The 17,369-nt window shown below is 36.1% G+C and overlaps 2 protein-coding genes and 1 pseudogene across 2 annotated transcripts; 2 read left to right on the forward strand and 1 right to left on the reverse strand.

The window, feature by feature from the left end:
• Positions 1–462: 462 nt before the first annotated feature.
• On the forward strand, positions 463–4,549 carry LOC131697982 (extracellular calcium-sensing receptor-like). The gene is made up of 6 exons (XM_058990323.1): positions 463–658; positions 839–1,133; positions 1,532–2,347; positions 2,667–2,888; positions 3,048–3,171; positions 3,387–4,549. Exons 1-6 carry the CDS (start codon positions 465–467, stop codon positions 4,298–4,300), a joined length of 2,565 nt encoding a protein of 854 aa, XP_058846306.1. The 5' UTR covers positions 463–464; the 3' UTR covers positions 4,301–4,549.
• A 568-nt stretch (positions 4,550–5,117) lies between these two features.
• On the forward strand, positions 5,118–8,034 carry LOC117423679 (extracellular calcium-sensing receptor-like; annotated as a pseudogene).
• Positions 8,035–10,975: 2,941 nt separating this feature from the next.
• LOC117423680 (extracellular calcium-sensing receptor) lies at positions 10,976–16,806 on the reverse strand. Its single transcript, XM_034039752.2, has 6 exons — positions 16,585–16,806; positions 15,982–16,273; positions 13,587–14,411; positions 13,044–13,271; positions 12,171–12,294; positions 10,976–11,892 (listed from the first exon to the last, which is right to left on the reverse strand). The coding sequence occupies exons 1-6, from the start codon at positions 16,728–16,730 to the stop codon at positions 10,976–10,978; spliced, it is 2,532 nt and encodes an 843-aa protein (XP_033895643.2). The 5' UTR covers positions 16,731–16,806.
• Between the last annotated feature and the right edge of the window lie 563 nt (positions 16,807–17,369).

Consider the following 17,369-nt stretch of genomic DNA (forward strand, 5'->3'; position numbering starts at 1 on the left):
ACTTCACCCTGTCCTACGAGTCATGGTACTATATGATAAACCAGATATATTACAGATTAAGCCTTAATATATATATGTTCCTGACATGCATTCAACATCCCATAGAGGATCAGTGGAAGCATCAGTGGAAGCTTTATGGAATAAAAATTAGAATACAGTTTAAGTACTGTTATCTGCATATTTGGCGTAAAATGTCCACTTTAGAAAATATACAATGTAAATATCCACGATGTCTAAAAAAACCACACATATAATTAATATTCTCTTCTTGTTCCTATGTGGGATTTTTTTCTCCTGAGGCAAATTAAGTTATGTCACTTTTGGGATTTCATGTACTGTATATCCCTTGTAGTTCAAAATGTACCACCTGTACATTTCCACTCCCCAGAGGCCCAATATGCAATATAAATACATCATATAACTGTACCATGATTCTCAAAAGAAGAGTTCCAAAACATTTTGGAATGCTGCTCTTACTAGCAGTTATCCTGTTGACGAGGGCAGAAGAACCTATTTGTAGACTACAAGAAACCCCAGGCTTCCCGCAGTTTGCCAAAGATGGAGATATTATAATTGGAGGAATCTTTACTATCCACAGCAGCACTTATGGTTTGAAGCACACCTTTAATAATATGCCAGAACCTTTAAAATGCAAAAGGTTGGTAATGTTCCTCTACCTCAGTGCAGTTAATGTACCTGTATTTTATCAGTTAAATTTATAATTATTATAATTAGATATTATCAGCAACAATTATTAATTTGATGTGATTCAAGGCTATGGTCAAATTCTTATTCAGTATGATGTTAATGTCTAATAAACTTTTTTTTTTTTCCACAGCCTAGATTTCAGAGAACTTCGATTTGCTCGAACTATGATCTTTGCCATTGAAGAGATCAATAACAGCACAGAAATACTTCCTAATGTTTCACTGGGCTACAGGATCTATGATTCATGTGCGTCTATACCCCTGGCTTTAAAAGCTGCTCTGACACTGGTGAATGGGCAGGAAGCTGAATTCTCCTCCAATAGTTCCTGTACCAAACCATCCTTTGTCCCTGCTATAATAGGGGAGTCTGGATCATCACCCTCTGTTGCAATCTCCAGGGTTGTTGGACCTTTCAGAATTCCAATGGTAAGTATTTGGCGTACAACAAATTTTAAAACATGTTTTTTCTTACCCATCACCAATGGAAAACTGTTTATGATAGCTAAAATAGCAGGGATTTTAGAAGTATTAACTTGAATATTATATTTAATTTCTAATTTCTAGATTGCGAATACATGTGCTATTTGAAATGACACACTGTGAACCTGAATATATTAACAGCCTGCGGCATCTAGGTCACTGATGTCATTTTGTGTAAAAAAAATATAATAATAATAATAATAATAATAATTCCCTGGTACAATAATATATTATTTTAAATGTGGGGCTTATACCTTTTTGACAGTAGTAATGATTTTTGTATTGTGTGTAACCTGAGAGTTTGAGGGGTGGACAATAGCAGTGCCTTTTATATTTTCTTACAGGTTAGTCCCTATGCTACTTGTGCCTGTCTTAGCAACAAACAAGAATTTCCTGCATTTTTCAGAACAATACCAAGTGACTATTTTCAGGCCACTGCATTGGCAAAGCTTGTGAAGCATTTCGGATGGACTTGGGTTGGAGCAATTAGAAGTGACAATGATTACGGAAACTTTGGAATGGCAGCTTTTATCAAAGCAGCCCAAGCAGAGGGCATTTGTATTGAGTATTCAGAGGCTTTTTACAGAACCAACCCAAGAGAGAAAATTCTTAAAGTTGTGGACACCTTAAAGAAAGCCACGGCAAAGGTCATTGTAGCTTTCATTGCATCTGGTGAAATGGTGGTTCTGTTCCAAGAGCTATCCAATCAGAACATTACTGGCTTTCAGTGGATTGGCAGTGAATCTTGGGTAACTGATCCAGAGTTTCTCTCAAAAGATGGACATGGATTTCTAGGTGGGGCAATAGGTTTCGGAATAAGGAAATCTGTTATTCCTGGATTAAAACAGTTTCTATTGAACATTAGCCTACCCCATATTCTTAGCAATCCGCTGTTGAAAGAGTTCTGGGAAAATGCATTTAGTTGTAGTTTTCCAGATCCTATGACAACTTCTAGTAGAAGACCATGTACAGGGTCAGAGAATTTATATGACTTGCAAAATCCCTATACAGATGTGTCTCAGCTACGAATTTCCAATACTGTGTACAAGGCAGTGTATGCTGTAGCCAATTCAGTCCATGATTTGTTATCTTGCAAAAAATCCCCAAATCCTTTAACCAAAAATAACTGTGGAAAAAATATTAATTTTGAACCTTGGCAGGTAAGAAAATATTATTTTTACTTTATTAAAAAAATTACATATACTTTCATGATTTTATATATATATATATATATATATATATATATATATATATATATATATATATATATATAATATGTGCCTAGATCTTTTTTTTTTCTTTCTGAAAGCCACTGCAATCAAATACTTTTCTTACTCTGGTAGACACAAATGTGATGCCTTTTTTAAACACAACTTTGTGGTTTAAAGAAAGTTTAATAGAAAATATGTACGGTATTAATATATTCACACAGGTAATTATATGGTATTTAACTGCATGTAAAAGTTTTGTTTATTCCAGGTACTACAACAATTAAAAACTGTAAATTTCACCTCCAAAAATGGGGACAAAGTCTATTTTGATGAAAACGGAGATCCAGTAGCAACATATGAATTAGTAAACTGGCAGCTCAATAAAGAAGGAAAAGCAGAAATGGTTAACGTAGGCTACTATGATGCTTCAGAAAGACAACCATTTAGAATGAGTAACAAAAGTATCACCTGGGCAGGTGGCGAGTATAAGGTAAGTTTAGCAAAACAAGCTATAAATAAAAAACTGTAGTTTAATTATGTAATGTTAAGGTGTTGATGTGTAGCTTCATGCAACCCATTGTTATCAACATTAGTGCTAACCCAAATTTACCTTAGAAGTTTAGAGTAAATATTTAACACTCTCCTCTAGGCACCTAAATCAGTGTGCAGTGAGAGCTGTCCTCCTGGCACTCGGAAGGCTGTTCAGAAAGGAAAGCCTGTTTGTTGCTTTGACTGCATATCATGTGCTGAAGGAGAAATCAGCAATCAGACAGGTAACTGCATTACATTGTAAGTTATTATTTGTCCTTTTGAAACATGTGAATGACTGGTTGAAAAAAGTAATAAATCAGAATATATGTGTGTGTTCTACATACAACAGCATGCCAATTTATTATTTACCAGGATTTCAAGTTTTCTTTTTGATATCTTTAATTGTTATCTATCTATCTACAGCACAGCATATTCACTGTTGTCATTTTGTTTGTAGATTCCATAGATTGCATTAGGTGCCCTGTGGAATACTGGCCGAATTCTCAAAGAGATCAATGCATCCTGAAGGAAATAGAATTCTTGTCCTTTGAAGAAATTCTGGGAATGATTTTGGTGATATTTTCAGTCTGCGGAGCATGTGTAACTATCACTGTTGCTGTAGTTTTCTTGCATAACAGAGATACCCCCATTGTTAAAGCTAATAACTCTGAACTCAGTTTCTTCCTTCTGTTTTCATTAGCACTGTGTTTCCTTTGTGCACTTACTTTCATTGGCCAGCCCTCTGAGTGGTCCTGTATGTTGCGCCATACCTCGTTTGGGATCACATTTGTCATGTGCATCTCTTGTGTTCTGGGGAAAACAATAGTTGTGTTAATGGCGTTTAGGTCTACACTTCCAGGCAACAATATTATGAAATGGTTTGGGCCCATCCAGCAGAGGTTAAGTGTCTTTGCATTCACATTTATTCAGGCTCTAATATGCACTCTTTGGCTGGCTATGTCCCCTCCTTTTCCTAGCAAAAACACAAGCACCTACAAAGACAGAATCATTTTAGAGTGTGACCTGGGTTCTGCTGCAGCATTTTATTCTGTGTTAGGGTATATTGGCTTTCTTGCTGCCATGTGTTTTGTGCTCGCTTTTTTGGCCCGAAAGCTGCCAGATAACTTTAATGAAGCTAAATACATTACATTTAGCATGCTCATATTCTGTGCTGTTTGGATCACCTTTATACCAGCTTACATCAGCTCACCTGGGAAGTACACAGTTGCTGTAGAAATATTTGCTATTCTAGCTTCCAGTTTTGGTTTGCTTTTCTGTATTTTTGCTCCCAAATGTTACATAATAGTACTGAAACCTGAGAAGAATACAAGAAAACACATGATGGGTAAAATGCCTTCAAAATCACTTTGACATACCGATGAGCTGTTGAAATCTATTTTGGTGCTGTTTCAGTATATTAATTACGTAAATATTATAGCTATTCAATTTATTATAAGCTGTTAGAGACAGTAAATGGAAGTTGCATACTAAAAACAAATTTTGTGCTGTTAACAGTGTGTGTGAAGTTGCCTAATAAAACTGACAAAATGGCTTAAGTTTCTCTTCTGTCTTTATAAATTGGACACAAGTTTACCTCTGTGACACAGACTAGATAGTGTAAGATTTCCCTTTTATTATTACTATAAAGAACCATGTGGAAAGACAACCAAATGCAAATTAATTTGTGTAAGCTGCATCCATAATTTTCCTTTTTAGGAAAAATATAGGGGGCTGTGATTTTCTTTCATTGTTATTTTTAGGTTGTTATTTTTAGAATTTTTTTTTTTTTGCATTGGCTAATAAGAGTTAAAACAACAGTTACCACACTTTGAATTATAATAAGTGCAAACAGGGCTCTTTCAGCTAAGAAAGCATTCTTTATTTTAGGAATGGTGCATTGCATCCTGGACAAGCGTGATTCCAACTCTAGTTAATTTCCAGAAATTACGGACCAGTTTTTTGCAGAAATTAGTATGAGCCAAAGATACGTTAATGCACTCGGTTCAACTGTATTATTCGGAAGAATGATTAATGAATGTGTTATGAATAATCTAATAAATGCCAGACATATAATTTATCTATATAGCCTGTGCTGTAGTTCAAATACAAAGATACATTGTTTTCTTTTCTTTTTTTTTTTTACAGTACTGTGGATTTGCTTTGCCCTCCCTTTAAAAAATAAAATAAAATGCTTGACATAAATGTGAGGTAAATATTTTGTTCAAAACGTTCCAATGTAGGGTTTTGTTCTCCTAAGGCAAATTCAGACAGTTAGCTCACTTTTGGAGTTAGAACAATATCCCTTGCAGTTCAAAATGTACCACATGTATATCTGAGCACCCTTGAGGCCTAACATTTTATATAAATCCATCAAATACCATATAAAGTATTGTAAGTCTGTGATGCTGCACTTACTAGCAGTTTTCCTGTTAACAAGGGCCTTACAACAGTTTGCAAAATACAGAGACATTATAATTGGAGGGATCTTTACGATCCACACCAGCACTTATGATGTTATGAATGCCTTTAACATCATGCCAGAACCTGTAAAATGCTAAACGTTAGTGAAAAGTTGTTCTATTTGAAGAAAAAAAAAGTAAAAACAAAAATTTAAAACCACTGTAGCTCAGGGCAGTCCATGTTCATGTATTAAAATCTTATCTGTATTATCAATCACAATCTCTCATTTAATTTAATTCAAGGCAATGATCAAGTTATACTGTAATTTAGTAGAATGTTAATGTTTTATTTTTCCATATCTTGTGACCAAGCCTTATGAACTTCTGTTTTTCCATAGATTAGATTTCAGAGAGTTTGCATTTCCTCAAACTATGATCTTTGACATAGAAGAGATCAATAACAGCACAGAAATCCTTCCCAAAGTTTTACTGGGCTACAAGATCTATGATACATGTGTGTCTATATCCCTAGCCTTAAAAACTGTCCTCACTGGGAAATGGGCAGGAAGCTAAAACTTCTCCTCCAATAGTTCCTGTACCAAACCATCCTTTGTCCCTGCTATAATGGGGAATTCTGGATCATCAACCTCTATATCACTTTCTAAGGTTGTTGGACCATTCAAAATTCCACTGGTAACTGTATAATGCCTTTTGCTAATTATTTTTCTTACCAGTCAACAATAAAAAAACAGTTAGTGGTAACACTTAAAGTAGCAGGGATGGTAAATGTTATTGATTCCCAACAAAATTATTATTTTTAGGAAAATACTTATAGATTTCTTTTTTGAGCAAATAAACATATTTGCTGTGCAGTACATTTTTCAATGAATGGGTTGCCAAAAAGTCACGATAACACTAAACAGTCTGTTACAAACAACCAAACTAGGTCACAGCTGTAATTCTGAGTACATTCAAATTATTAATATTTACAACAATATACTTTCTGATATATTTTACACTTGAAGCCTCTAACATTTTTTTCTTTTTAAGTATTTGGATTATGAGAAACATGACAATACAAGATTTGTGTCTTTGACTTTAGTCAAACAGCTTACCATAATGTACTGTGTAACATGATCATCTGAAGGTGTGAGAAAAAACATGATCTGGTTTCTGTTATGCAGTGCCTTTTATATTTTCTTACAGGTTAGTCCCTACGCTACTTGTGCCTGTCTTAGCAATAAACAAGAATTTCCTGCATTTTCCAGAACAATACCAAGTGACTATTTTCAGGCCACTGCATTGGCAAAGCTTGTGAAGCATTTCGGATGGACTTGGGTTGGAGCAATTAGAAGTGACAATGATTACGGAAACTTTGGAACGGTAGCTTTTATCAAAGCAGAGGGCATTTGTGTTGAGTATTCTGAGGCCTTTTACAGAACCAACCCATGAGAGAACATTCTTAACTAAGAGCAAAGATTTTATACTCTCTTCTTGATGCCTAAATCAGTGTGCAGTGAGAGCTGTCCTCCAGGCACTCGGAAGGCTGTTCAGAAAGGCAAGCCTGTTTGTTGCTTTGACTGTATACCATGTGCTGAAGGAGAAATCAGCAATCAGACAGGTAACTGCATACAAGTAGAGAAGCACTCAGACAGAACAACAGTGACCTTGTAAATCTTTGTGCTTCTGAAATGTATGATTGATGTTTTGTCTTTGTAAGATGACACTCCTATAAAATATGATACATCTTAAAAATAAACACAAAAAAATACTATACACATATCACAGGTTTGTTTAATACAATTGGTTAAACAATATGTAAGAAATCAGAAATATACAACTATATGCCAAGTTATTATTCACCAGCATATCAAGTTTCTTTCAGCATTCATAATGCACTGTCTATCTACTGTATCTACAGCATATTGTAGAAATTCTGGGAATGATTTTAGTGATATTTTCAGTCTGCGGAGCGTGTATAACTATCACTATTTCTATGGTTTTCTTGCGTTACAGAGATACCCTCATTGTTAAAGCTAATAACTCTGAGCTCAGTTTCCTTCTTCTGTTTTCATTAGCACTGTGTTTCCTTTGTGCACTTACTTTCATTGGCCAGCCCTCTGAATGGTCCTGTATGTTGCGCCACACTGCCTTTGGGATCACATTTGTCCTGTGCCTCTCGTGTTCTGGGGAAAACAATAGGCATGTCAATGGCGTTCAGGGCTACACTTCCTGGTGATAATATGATGAAATGGTTTGGGCCCGCCCAGCAGCGGTTAAGTGTTTTTGCATTCACACTCATACAGGCTTTAACATGCACACTTTGGTTAACATTATCCACCCCATTTCCAAACAAAAGCATGAACACCTACATAGACAGAATCGTTTTAGATTCTGGGATCTGCAGCAGCATTTTATGCTGTGTTAGGGTATATTTGGTTTCTTTCTGTCATGTGCTTTGTGCTCGCTTTTCTGGCTCATAAGCTGCCAGACAACTTTAAAGCAACATTCATTACATTTACCATGCTAATATTTTGTGCTGTTTGGATCACCTTTATCCCAGCTTACATCAGTTCACCTAGAAAGTACACTATAGCTGTAGAAATATTTGCAATTTTAGCTTCTAGTTTTGGTCTGCTTTTCTGTATTTTTGCTCCAAAATGTTACATCATGTTACTGAAGCCTGAGAAGAATACAAAAAAATAAAAAAAAATAAAACATTATTCGAAATCACTTTGATAAACAAATTGATTATAAGCTGTTACAAGTTACAAATACAGACAATAGAATTTAAAAAAAAAGTGTTGTAGCTAGTAATAATGTCTGAAGTTGCTCAATAAAATTACTGATGGCATGTCTGTTGTTTCTCTTTCTTGTTTTAATAAAAGTAGTTTTAAAAGATTGCTGCATTGGAAGTAGTATAACAAACCATGCAATGCCTAGAACTGCAAGGTATATTTTTTCTTCTTGTAGTATCAACACTGATATCAACATGTAGTTAATTATTGAATGCTTTAATGTGCTGTAGATAACACATTAATGATGAAAACACTCTTACAAAGCACATGCACACTTGTTTATAATATAATGGTGCCAGTATTATTAGTGGTCCTCAAAACCAGAGTTGTGTAAGCAAGAAGACCCCACCTGACATAATACTGATTACATTGAAATATGCAGTAGTCATTGCAAGATGTGCTCTCAGTCTCTGCTTTTGTGGCATATCACAAATCTGTATTTTAATATAATTAAATTTTACATTTTAGAATAGATAGAAAAATGACATTCCCCTCAACATAACGAGAATGACACACCGTCACAACCGTTTACTACCAATCAGATCGCTCCGTGTTAAGCCACTATAAGCGGCAGGCCGCGGTGTTTAATAGCTAAATGTCTATTGCACTTATAGTAAAGATAGTTTGTGAGGTAAATGTTATTTAAAAGAATATAGACACCACGGTATACAATCTGGTAAATGTAAACATGTACACCACTTTAGAAAAAAAAAAATGTGTTCGTTGACCAGGTTTATTTGGGGTTTTTTCCGGTTTGAGAAACAAAAAAGGAAATAAAAGGAAAAACGGCCTAGTCATAAATAGAATTGTGTTTTGTTTTCCTTTTGATAACTTTTCTTGTGCCAAGCAAATATTGTCATATTTACATGATGACGAAGTTCATAATAAAAAAAATAAAACAATAACTGTACAATTGTTTTTAATTAAATGAATTGTACATAGGTAAGTTATAAAAACAACGAGGCTTACCTTAAGAAGTTAACGAAAATAGAATTAAAGAAAAAATGCACGCGACAGACAAAGGCTACTCTGGAATGAAGACCAGAAATAAATATATACTGTATTTTAGAAATCTATATTTTTGGAATGGATTACATTAGGAACAAAGCATGTGCAGGCTTTTATTTGGTAAAAAAAAAAAAAAAAAAAAAAAAAAAAAAAAGTATGTGCGCATTGTTTAAATATTTAGTGTACCGTACAATATTGGTTTTTGTTTTGTAACTAATTGGCCCATTGTAACAATATCAAAGATGTTTCCAAAAAAATGTAATCAGAATATCCCATCTAATCCACCCCCCCCCCCCCCCCCCCCAAAAAAAAGTATGTCATTGTTTGAAAACAATATTTTACTGTGTACATGTTATGGTTTTCAAAATAAAAAATAATGGAGCCAGTGGGGTCTTTAAAACTATATTAAGCTATAGTAACACAGATTGAAAACGTGACAGACACACCTGTAAAATTACATTTAAAACAACTTCATCCACGAAATGATCGGCAGAGAAGTGGAAAAGTACAGTACAAAGATTAAAAATATGCAAAGACATACTTAGAAAGGCCACTAGATGGCAGTATTGACAACTATTGCAAAGCTATTGTATGAATATTATTATTATTATTCATTTCTTAGCAGACGCCCTTATCCAGGGCGACTTACAATTGTTACAAGATATCACATTATACCGTTATCACATTATTTTTACATACAATTGCCCATTTATACAGTTGGGTTTTTACTGAAGCAATCTAGGTAAAGTACCTTGCTCAAGGGTACAACAGCAGTGTCCTCCACTGGGGATTGAACCCACAACCCTCCGGTCAAGAGTCCAGTGCCCTAACCACTACTCCACACTGCTGCATGATAAACAGGTGGATGGATATTTGTTGTATAAAAGTAACACAGAGATTAAATGTTTCTGTTTGTTTGCATGTACTTTAAACTCTTTAAAGACAATAATGCTGTTTCTTCTACTGCATCATCAAAAGGGCTTTTTGGATTATTATTATACATATTTTTTTTTTTTTTTGTAAGCAGACCATTATGAATGGTCAGTATAAATTATGCTCCCCAATTAGAATGTTCAATCATGTTCCTGTACAGCACAAATCCTGCAACAGCTCCAGACGACCGAAAGTCAGAAATCATCTGACAAGCCAACCACCTCTTACACCCAGGAGCTCGACAGCGGATATCGGCTTGTCATTGACTCAAGGTCGGACAAAAGTCAGCTAGTATGTGTTCAGGAGGGGCTGCTGTAGGCATCGCATTCCTTGGCAATTTTGCCTGCTTAACCTTCCAGAGCCAATAAAGTCCCTGTGGAATCCCCAGCAAAGAATGCCAGCTTTGCAAAGCCGGGGCACATTTGTGCCTTTACCTTGTGTGCGTGACTTTCTGTTGTTTACTAAGATAGACAAAGAGAAGGAGATGTGATACCTTTTATTGGACTAAAAGCTTTCAAGACCTCAAAGGTCTCTTCAGGTAAAAGTAGGAAAGAAATTGATGTTTACTTTCAAAGCTGTTTACTAAAAATGTCCTCCAACATAACAATATTAGATTCCATTTCTACATAGCATAAACAGATATTTTGGTGTTGTCCCAATAACATATTTTACTCAATGCCTCTGCTTATATTCAGCCCAGTTTGAAGGGATATTAAAATATCTATACAGTATGTCTTTGACGAATAATGTGTATTTTAACAAACCACTGGAAATGAAGAGGGTAACTAAACTATACATGTAAAGTTGTGGCAGTCACTGTTGCAACCCATATTTTGGCAGTGCAGGGCCAACATACAGCAAAGAAAGAGACACAAAAAATGAACTGCATATTAAATGATGGATTTTTATTAAGAGTGGACAATAGACGATGGCTTATTCATAAGCCCTCTTTTTGTATTCGTCTCTGGTTTTAGCAAAATTATATAACACTTGGGAGAAAATATACAGAAGAGCAATCCAAAACTAGAAGAGAGAATAGCAAAGATTTCTACCGCTACAGTGTATTTTCCAGGAGAGCTTTCATAGGCTGGTATGAAGGTTATCCATACTGCAAAAAATATAAGCATGCTAAACGTAATGAATTTTGCCTCGTTAAAGTTATCTGGCAGTTTTCTGCCTAAAAAAGCGAGCACAAAGCAGATGCAAGACAGGAATCCAATATATCCTAACACTAGATAGAAAGCCAGGACTGACCCAGCATTGCATTCAACTACAATCTTCCCACCTTGATAGCTGGTGTTCCTGAATGGGAATGGGGGAGCCATGACTAACCACACAGTACACAAAAGCACTTGAATGACAGTACAGATAGAAATAATACCCTTTTGTTGCAGTGGGCCAAACCATTTCATGGCGTTTGATGCGGGAAGGGTTGTTCTGAATGCTGCCAGCACCACAACAGTTTTCGCAAGAATACAGGAAATGCAAAGGACAAAGCTGATTCCAAAGGTTGTATGGCGAGTCATACAGGACCATTTTGAGGGCTCACCGATAAAGGTAATCGAACAGAGGAAGCAAAGTATCAACGAGAACAACAAGAGGAAACTGATTTCAGAGTTGTTAGCCCTCACTAAAGGGGTGCTCCTGAAACAGTAGAAAATAGCAATAACAGCCACTGTGGAGGAGACCCCTAGTAAAGACGCTGTCACTAAAGCAATGCCCATGGTGTCCTGGAAAGACAGGAACTCCACCTCCCTCGCTACACATCTCACTCTGTCCTGGTCAGACCAGTAATCGGGTGGGCACTTGGTGCATTCGTCTGAACCTGCAAAGTAAACAAAAAAGAAATACTAGTAAAAAAAAATGTATTTGGTTTTGGAAACACCTTTTGTAAGTTCTGATAATATCAATAATTAAATTTGTTTTTATAAAATAATAAGAATCATATTATTATTCAGTAAATAAGACCTAGAGCATCTCATAAAGGAAGCCTAATTGAAACTTCATTAAACCTTTGGCTGGAAATCAACAAAGACGTGCCCTTTGTTTTAACAATGTTGTATACTGTACTTCTATAATGACAACTGTATAAAATTCAGCTACCGGTTGCATTGCTGATTTCTCCCTCTGCACATTGGATGCAGTCAAAACAGCAGACTGGCTCCCCAGTTCGGGTAGCTTTCCTCGTGCCTGGAGGGCAGCTCTCACTGCATGCTGAACTTGGCACCTGGGAATTCCAAGGGAGAAAGTTATTCCTGTTTGCCAGATGCACATCTTAACAGTGATCAGAGAGCCAGCCTCTGCAGAGAGTCAGACTAACAATTGAATCTTTAATATGTTTAATACAGTAGGCAACTCATAGGTGTTTTAGGTGCACAGATTGATAGAAACAGTCGCTAAAATATAGTCAGCTCTGATGCAAAAAAAATACATTGTGTTACACATTAAGCTGAAGAGAGAGAGAGCGAGAAAGAGAGAGAGAAGAGAGAGAGAGAGAGAGAGAGAGAGAGAGAGAGAGAGAGAGAGAGAGAGAGAGAGAGAGAGAGAGAGAGAGAGAGGCATTAAAGTGGATCAAACATGTTCTGAGATATTACAACTCATTCATCTCTGCCCAGTTAGGGGGTCCCCCTGGGTAATCTTTTTTTTATAAATTCCATTTGAGAATCTAAGTCCTAATGCCAGGCGTGGGGGTGGGAAAGCAGACTCCCAGTGGGACATGCAGGAGGAAATTAAAATGATGATCTCAGACTCAGAATGTTGTTCCTGACTGTCCCCCCAACTGGAAATGAAGACGGGACTGGCAAGGGCTCTCTTGTGCCCTGAGCCTCCAAGTATAATATCTACAACACTGTTAACCTGCGGCACACAAACCTCTTATATTTAATCCCACAAGATTATACGAAAATGTAACAATGGAAAACAGTGAGTTACTGTCAAAGTTGCAATATACTTTGCACATAAATATGGCAACCATACCTGATACTGATCACCATTCCAAACTATTGTCTGTTCATTTATGACCAGTTCTTCTCCTGATGGGGCAGATGCATCAAAACCTCCAACTTTTTCAAACTTGATAACTCCGTTCGAGTCTTTCTGCCAGTTTATAATGTCGTATAAAGGCACTGGCTCTCCATTTTCATCAAAATCCACCTTTTCTCCAAACTGATTTATGAAATTGACTTCTTTCAAGTGACTAAGTAGCTTTAAGGTAAAACAAATAGGAAATATTGGACAGTTAAAGATTAAAGATACAATGTTTCTACGCTTCTGTGTAGATAAACACTGTAGATAGTTGTATACCCGAGGCAAGAGAAAAACTAGTAGCTTGGTAAACACCAAGTAGATGGTTATCAAATAATTAATTAGCTATTTTATGATAAATAAGTATTTTCGTTTTATTTCAAAGAAGTTTGTGGAGTGTTATGAGTAAGAAAAGTATAATATGGTATGTTATTAATAAAAGCAATGGTATAGCCAGCATTGCAAAGTGTAGTGGATGGTCAGGCTGCTGTTTACCTGTCTTGGCTCAAAAGGAAACACAGGTTTGCATGTCTTGTCTCCCTGTGGCTGTCTTTCAGTGTCACATTCTAGCATGCTATGCAATGCATGGGCTACTGCATAGACTGCCTTGTACACATTGTAGGAAACCCTTAACTGAGAAACATCTGAATAAATGTTGTTAGTTTCCCTTAAGTCTTCTGAGCCGGTGCAGACGTGAGCTTGTGGACCTGTGTGGTCACCCCCAGGGAAATTAAGCTTGCATTGAAACAGTTCTTCCCAAAACATGTTCACTAAAATAGACTCTGGGCTGGGAGAAGGCCGTATCCTCAGGAGAAATTCAAGAAGTCCTGAGATTTGTGCCCTGCGAAATGCAAAGCCAATTGTTCCACCTAAGGTTGAGTAAAATTCCTCTGTGGAAAGCAGAGCAGCTGTTACCCAGGCTTCACTTGCAACCCATTGCCTGTCTGTGATATTCTGTCTTATGACTTCCACAAGCAATTCATAGAGTTTTCCTTCAGTTGTAAAGACTATAATGACCTTGGCGGTTGACTTTTTCATGATGTCCACAATCTGTTTTATTTTCTCCTCAGAATAAACTTCAGGAATAGTTTCGTAAAAGGAAACACAGACCCCTCTCTCCTTAGCTTGCTCAGTAAATGCCTGGATGCCGTACCGACCATAATCATCATCTGTTGCAATGGCACCCACCCAAGTCCACCCAAAATGGCTCACAAGCTGAACCAAACCCCTGACCTGAAATAAATCACTGGGCACTGTCCGGAGAAATGTTGGAAATTCCCGTTTATCTGACAAACATGCACACGTGGCGAAATAACTGATCTGAAAAACACCAAGAATTAAAACAAATAAATACAAATCTCAGTTAAAGTCCATTCTCTGTAAGAACAGTCTAGTTTACTAAGCAGTATTTTATAGACAAACACACAAAGGGATATACTATTTAGTAATCCAATTTTGTTTAAAGGAAAAAAATAAGTGTTCATTTTACTAAGTAGTAATATAATTTTTGTAACATTAACATGGGTAGTTAGGAGCTAAATAGTAGAGAAAACAGTATGGAAAATATACCTATATAGTACTGCATAGACAAGGAAAGTGAATTAATGAATAATTCAGTGGCTGTCCTTGACTGAAATAACCAGACCATAGCTGTACTCTGGCTCTCAAGGTCCTTCTCAGAGGAGCACATTTTTATCACAATGAAAAGAGTCTACAGCCTAAAACAACTAGGATACTGAAACCCAACACCGTGCTAATGCCAGTTTAATCCTGTTCCAGCTGCCTGCTGGGTTGCATAGCAGGTTTTCTTTAAAGAGGTAGCAGTAACCTGGTTTATGCAAACATAGTTCTGGTTCTATTGAGAATGTTGAGTATCTGAAAAGGAATTTGTTTCATAGTATATTCTGGATAATCTAGATAAAACAAGACGTAAAATATGGCAATTTACCATTTACTTACCGGTATACATTTTTTCAGGATGTGTAACTTTTTTGTAAACTCATTGTAAAAAAATATTTTGCTGAATAAAAATAAATCTATTTGCAACAAAACCAAACTTTAATATGGAATTTGGAATTTTAATATGAGTACTGTTCATTCACATCACCAATCACAGTTTAATCATTCAAATAAGCTGATCCTAGTAAAAGTTTGTAACAGCATTTTTAAACAAAATTAAAATGATATAGAAATGTTGCAGTACAAACAGCACATACATGCACATTAGGAATATATTTTACAGAGCACACATCAGTTTATTTATTTTTACCTACAAAATTCAATTAAATTGCAAAACAAATACAATAGTCTACCATTCCTTTTTTTTAGCAGATTGTTCAACACTTACAGAAAGATCTTTCACCATTTGAATGTAAACAGGCTGTTTTGACCGTTAGTAACAAGGAATACATACTACATTGACCAAGTAGCCAACTCTGTTACTTGGTGAAGTATGTGGTCAAATCCAGTCATCCTGTGAAGGCTTAAAATACAGAGAGACAGCTTGGTTCTTTTTTCTGCCTATGGTCAATTACATATTGATACTGCGTCAGGCATCAATCTTTATCCTATACAGTTTATTATAAAGTTTCTTAAACATGCCGTAGTACATGTCCTCAGAACACTATTTTGCTTGAACCAGTTTATAACACCATTATAACACATTCACAGATACATTATTGACTGTTTATAACAGATCCTTAAAGTATTACCAAAGGATTTTTTTAATATATAATATTCTGGTTCACTTCCTTCTCAGAAATTTTAATTGTCTTACTTTTTTGGATGGAGACAAAAGTACTTAAAATAGAGGAGAATTACAAAAGTAATCAAAGAGAAAAGTACCTTTGATAGTACATTAACAGCACCTTATGGTGATATTTCAGCTTACCAGTGGAGTTCCAAAAGGTCCAATGGTGTGGGCAATAGCACGGGTTGGTGATGATGAAGCTAAGCCGATGATGGCTGAAACAGCTGTGGTTCCATTGCACTGGCTATTGGAAACTATTTGATCTCTGCCATTCACTAAAGACAGAGACCCCCTCAGACCATTGTGAATGTTGTCACAGGTATCTGCAATCTTATAACCCAAAGTTACACCAGGTAGAAGAGTAGCATTCCGGTTTATTTCTTCTGTTGCAAAGATCATGGTTTGGACCCAGCGGAATGCTCTAAAATCAAACCTGAACAAAATGTTGTGTTAGCAAAGATGAACAGCAAATCCTCCTTTACAATAAATACAGACAACAGACTGGAGACAAGCAGCACACACACACACACACACACACACACACACACACACACACACACACACACACTCACGTCCAGGGATTTGAAGAAAATAAAATCAATAACGTACATAACTAATTATGTATGATTAACTCCATTTCAATTCTCCACTATATTGTTGCCACTGTATTGATTCTGAAATACACATTAAGTATGTTAGCTACATTTAGAATGGGTTGTGTCTCAGGAGCTCGCGTATACTTACCCTTCACAGTTAGTGGAGTCGGGTTGGGAAAGGTAGGACAGGTTAGGTTCCACAACCTTGAAATGAACAGGAAACAGCCCTCCAATAACAACATCCCCCTTCTTTTCAAGCACTGGCATATCAAAACGCTGTTGTATTTTACACATGCCATTTGTTTCAAAGCCAGAGACAGCTATAGTTAAAAACACAGTGAAAGGAACATGGAAATCTGTGACAGTACTTGACAATGACATCTCTGCGCCGGCAACGCAAGTTTACAAGCAACTTATATACATCACATTTTGTCTGCAGGTCAGAAATTTCTAATGAAATTAAAACTGCTTCAATGATTTTAGACTCCCAGATCGTGTACCAAGTCCTACTGGGATAAAAACAAAAGGTATGCCACAAGGCCTTGTGGATGCAATGAAGAGGACAGAATCGCACTGTAAAATTAGTTCTACCTCATCAGTTTTTACTCAATATTTTCATGCAGGAGGAACTGCTAATTTGTACGGTGTTGCAATTATGTTCTGCAAGAGTTCTTTTGAGAGTAAATAAAGACTAAGGTTGTTTGCAGTTGATTAGTAACTGTTCAGTATTATCTCTTTTTTTAATATAATGAATTAATGTATTCTTATACATGTATTCTTATTAATGTGATATCTGTATAATGTGAAATAATGTATAATGTGATATCTTGTAACAATTGTAAGTCGCCCTGGATAAGGGCGTCTGCTAAGAAATAAATAATAATAATAATAATTATACAGATGTATTGTAAATATTTTAGCACAACAAAACAG

The sequence above is a fragment of the Acipenser ruthenus genome, chromosome 17 (genome assembly GCF_902713425.1).
Source record: "Acipenser ruthenus chromosome 17, fAciRut3.2 maternal haplotype, whole genome shotgun sequence".
NCBI lineage: Eukaryota > Metazoa > Chordata > Actinopteri > Acipenseriformes > Acipenseridae > Acipenser > Acipenser ruthenus.

What these genes read in the sequence shown, in the direction of transcription:
- LOC131697982 (XM_058990323.1), top strand. Translation starts at nt 465, where the DNA reads ATGCTGCTCTTACTAGCAGTTATCCTGTTGACGAGGGCAGAAGAACCT. An exon ending in TTAATTTTGAACCTTGGCAG is followed by an intron (nt 2,348 to 2,666) that starts GTAAGAAAATAT and finishes TGTTTATTCCAG; the next exon opens with GTACTACAACAATTAAAAAC. An exon ending in GGGCAGGTGGCGAGTATAAG is followed by an intron (nt 2,889 to 3,047) that starts GTAAGTTTAGCA and finishes ACTCTCCTCTAG; the next exon opens with GCACCTAAATCAGTGTGCAG.
- LOC117423680 (XM_034039752.2), bottom strand. Translation starts at nt 16,730, where the DNA reads ATGTGTAAAATACAACAGCGTTTTGATATGCCAGTGCTTGAAAAGAAG. An exon ending in GACTCCACTAACTGTGAAGG is followed by an intron (nt 16,274 to 16,584) that starts GTAAGTATACGC and finishes CATTTTGTTCAG; the next exon opens with GTTTGATTTTAGAGCATTCC. An exon ending in AGAAATCAGCAATGCAACCG is followed by an intron (nt 11,893 to 12,170) that starts GTAGCTGAATTT and finishes TTTACTTTGCAG; the next exon opens with GTTCAGACGAATGCACCAAG.